Consider the following 4,077-nt stretch of genomic DNA (forward strand, 5'->3'; position numbering starts at 1 on the left):
CTAATCGAAGCCAGGCTTTCAAACTTATCATATGCAAAAGTTCAGGTGAATTACATCATCTTCTGGCCAGGAGGCCTGTTAACATTTTAAGAAACTTATCTTTCTCTAAAGGTGATTATTCCAAAGTCAGGCACCAGCCTCCAAAAAAGCATTGGACAAAGCTGCATTCCTATAGGGCAAAGGTGAGGTGGGCTCAGTCAAGAAAAGAATTAACTCAAGGGTCCAAGGTTACAAACATTGAGGCTACTACTTACATTTCTATACACCCATTATATCAATCAATACACTGCCAAGGACACAGTAGGTAAGGGGTATGGAGACTTAGCAGCAAACATTGGCCCAATAAGTGAAAAACCCTTCACCAATACAATTTCTAATCAATCTTTTAACTACTCAAAAGAATCTGTGTTTAGACAGTTTAGAACATCTCCTCCCTCTCACAGCTGGGAGGCTCTGAACAATCACATGTGGCTGAAAAAACCTATTCACGCAGGCTAGAGGATTTCCAAAGGAGTTTGTAGGTTGAAACACTGTCACACCCAGGAATTATTAACTGGAGCTGTAAGCTAACACTTTTTTCAGAGAGAGGTAGTGGGGGACAGCCCCCTGTAAAGTCAGAGGTGTAGGTGAAAGCAGAAAGCAGAAAGTAGGCAGACTCTGGTTTTGGGGGTAGATGCTCGAGAATTTCCAGGGAGACTCCTGAGGCTTGATCCCGCCTTTGCGTATGCCAAGCCTCCTTCCTCACGACCTTTGCCACGGGCGGAGCTCGCTCCCGGCAATCAGTGTTGGCCGCTCTGCTGTTACTGGAACCAGCAGAAGCCAGTGAGCCCTCCTCCGCCCTCCGATCCTACCACTCAGACTCCAGTAAGAACCAGGCTCCGGGGTCCTCGCAGGTTTTCTGGATCCAAAGATGCCTCGGCCAATGCAGGGCTCCTGCTCGTCTCCGGGCTGCAGCCTGAGGATGAGGCTGACTCTGACCGTGCAGGCTGGTGCAACAGGGCTTCTCACAGCGACACAGGTAGACGGGAAACTGGGACGAGAGGCTCAGCCTGTCAGGGGCTTGTTCTTAGAGCACCGTCAAATGTTAAAGAATACCCCAGAATCCATTAATTCTTGAGGTATGTTCTGGTTCATAATAAGTCTACTCCCAGTTGTACAGTCAGTTTTGCTGAAGTCTCAGAAAATGTAAAGCTTCTGATACCACTGAAGTGCACCCTGGTCATCCATGTGATCAAGGGAGCCGTGGAGCTGAGCTCCCTCACTGGAGATCAGGAGCAGAAGGCTTTTCCAGATGCACCTTCAGCAGAGCCCGTGGACCATCCCAGCAGGCAGATTGTCCCCCAGGGTGCGAACCCTACTCCTGAAGGGGCAGAGCAGAGAGCATGAGGAGTGAGGGGCACCGCTGATACATCACAGGAGGCAGGAAAGCCCGGGAGTGGTTCTCCTGACCCACAGGTGCTGGCTCTGTCCTGCCCTCCCCTCCTCTCGTCTCCACCCCATTGGAGTATTTCCTACTTCAGGATTGGGGTGGTCTGTGGACTGTCAGGAGCAGGGGCTCCCCAGGATGTGCCTGTGTACCTCTGCTTGTGATGCCCCCGATGAGCCCAGAGCCAAGGGCCCCACGGCCTGTAGAAGGAACAGCGGGGAAGCGGGGATCACCATGGCATGATGACAAGGGATTCCAGGCAAAGTCCCTGTCTTTGTGATTCAGGACAGAGGTGAGGGACAGTCAGGGGTTCAGCCCTGTTCTCTGGCTCCTGGTGGGTCCACACGCCCAGGATCAAGTCCACACTCCTTGATCACTCTGGACCCCAGCCTGGTGAGGAGGCTGGTCATCAGTGTCACAGAGCTCATCACTAACCACAGCCACAGGGAATCCCGTGTGATGGGGATGTCTGATGAAAGCTTGTCCTCTACTCCCGTGTCGACCCATCACTGCCCTGACCCTGCCTGTGACCTCACCAGTGCTGGTTCAGGTCTCTGCTCTCACTTGTGCTATTAAATCCAGGCAGTCTCACCTCCTCATCCAGGTCCATCATTATGGGGTCCACGAAACTGTCCCTTTTTCACTCTGGTCTTCATATACAAGCAGAATGCCCATGTGCCCAGATACACAGGGTCCCTCACAGGTACTGAGCAGGATGTCGAGGAAGCAGAAGTCCAGCATCTGTGCCCTGGAGCCCCAGGGGGCCTCTCTTACCCCCTGCACGTTCCTCTCCTGCTCCAGGCTTTGTGCTCTGCCCTGAACCCTGACCCTTAGGGAAGCTGGGTCCTCCCTTTCCCTGGGGATTGCTGCCTGAAGAGCCCTCTTCTCCAGGTACTGGGAGACCCTCCCTGTTAGGATGTGGCTCTCAGACTCCTCACTTGCTCATTTCCTCCTCTTTTGCCTCATGATCTCTCCCCCTTTTCCCTCCCTGCTTCCTTGTTTGAGATGATATTGGATAAATGTCACTATTTTGGACACAGACCTTATAATCCCACCTCCATTAAATCTATGGATTCTAACAATTGAAGGTTAGAACGTTAGACTTCACCATGTCCAAAGAAGATCAGGTAACGGTCATAACGGTTTCTCACCAGAGATGAAACCCTTGTCTGGGATGGGTTTCTCAGCCCAGACAAGGATGAGATTCCCATTTATAGGCATAATTTTTTATATCAAACGTTTAATATTGAAAGATTATAAAATTAGACTAAAAACATCTTTAAATATCTGAGTCAAAAAGAAGTACTGTGAGGACCATGATCAAGGGTAAATGAGAACCCCTGGAAGTGATCAAGAAGGGCTTTGTTGTTCCTGAGAGCCTCCTATTCTCTTTGCATAGAGAGAAATAAGAGCAGAGCCATGCAGTCTGGGCTGGGAAGGTCCCGGGAGGCCCTGCAAATTCAACCTTGACTCCTTATCAACCTGGGAAGGAAGCTCAGACAGAATCCTGACCAGGCACCACCCACAGGCATGCTGGGAGTTTGAACCCTGGAAACTCAGGTCGGGTGGTTGTGTTCTGGCAGTGAACCCACGAGCTCGGCGGAGCAAACTCAGACATCAGGGAATCCTGAAATTCGTTAGTGTATTAGCATACCATTGAGGGGTCTGAGGTCATTCAGTTCAGTTCAGTTCAGTCGCTCAGTCGTGTCCGACTCTTTGTGACCCCATGAATCGCATCACGCCAGGGCTCCCTGTCCATCACCAACTCCCGGAGTTCACCCAAACTCATGCATTGAGTCTGTGATGCCATTCAGCCATTTCACCCTCTGTCGTCCCCTTCTCCTCCTCCCCCAATCCCTCCCAGCATCAGGGTCTTTTCCAGTGAGTCAACTCTTCACATGACGTGGCCAAAGTATTGGAGTTTCAGCTTCAGCATCAGTCCTTCCAGTGAACACCCAGGACTGGTCTCCTTTAGGATGGACTGGTTGGATCTCTCATTAGGTACCTGGAAAAATCAATGACCAGGCCCAAACTAGACGAAGGCGACTCATTCTACTGCCCTGGGCGGTGACATCAGGAAGATCCAGCTGCAAGTGTGAGAAAGCCCTTCCAGGAGTCTGTGGTGTGAAGTGGGGGAGGAGGAGTTCTGAGTCCAGCAGGGGGCGCTGTGGGCCTGGTCCTGAGAGCCCAGGGTCCTGGCCAGGCAGGCTGGCACCTCCTCCCTTGGCTCTTGCCCATGTGGGCAGCAGGGTCCTCACTAGAGGGTGATGTCCTGCACCTGGGCGCCCAGGGGACATGGCAGCTCTCAGCTCAGAGCCACAGGCTTGCCTCTCAGTTCTTCCTGCTCTGTTGTGGGGTCAGTGCCCAGACCTGTAATCCAATTGAGGACAGAGGGACGGTCATACAAGTAGAATGACTTCCTTCAGGAAACTCGGCCTCCAGGGATACCTGGACAGGGGATGAGAGACCCCTGCAGAGGCTGCCCCATTGCCCACAGAACGCCCGGGTGTTCCCAGTGGAAGAGGGATGCAGGCAAGGACCCTCTGTCACCATCTGTGTCATTTAAAAACGTTCCCTGTTGGGTTATTTGGCAATTTCAACATTTTGAAGTGAACCATGGAAACTGATATTGTGTCAGTTTTTGTGGCTCC

The 4,077-nt window shown here is 51.8% G+C and overlaps 1 protein-coding gene across 1 annotated transcript in view; it reads left to right on the forward strand.

The window, feature by feature from the left end:
- Window positions 1-1,386, forward strand: part of LOC104980240 — a 7,345-nt gene extending 5,959 nt beyond the window's left edge. The window contains exons 4-5 of the mRNA XM_010828877.1: window positions 894-1,018; window positions 1,160-1,386. Coding sequence (XP_010827179.1) covers window positions 894-1,018; window positions 1,160-1,386 — 352 coding nt within the window. The remainder of the gene's footprint in view (window positions 1-893; window positions 1,019-1,159) is intronic.
- Window positions 1,387-4,077: the final 2,691 nt, after the last annotated feature.

This window comes from Bison bison, unplaced genomic scaffold (assembly GCF_000754665.1).
Source record: "Bison bison bison isolate TAMUID 2011002044 unplaced genomic scaffold, Bison_UMD1.0 scf7180017864495, whole genome shotgun sequence".
Lineage (NCBI taxonomy): Eukaryota > Metazoa > Chordata > Mammalia > Artiodactyla > Bovidae > Bison > Bison bison.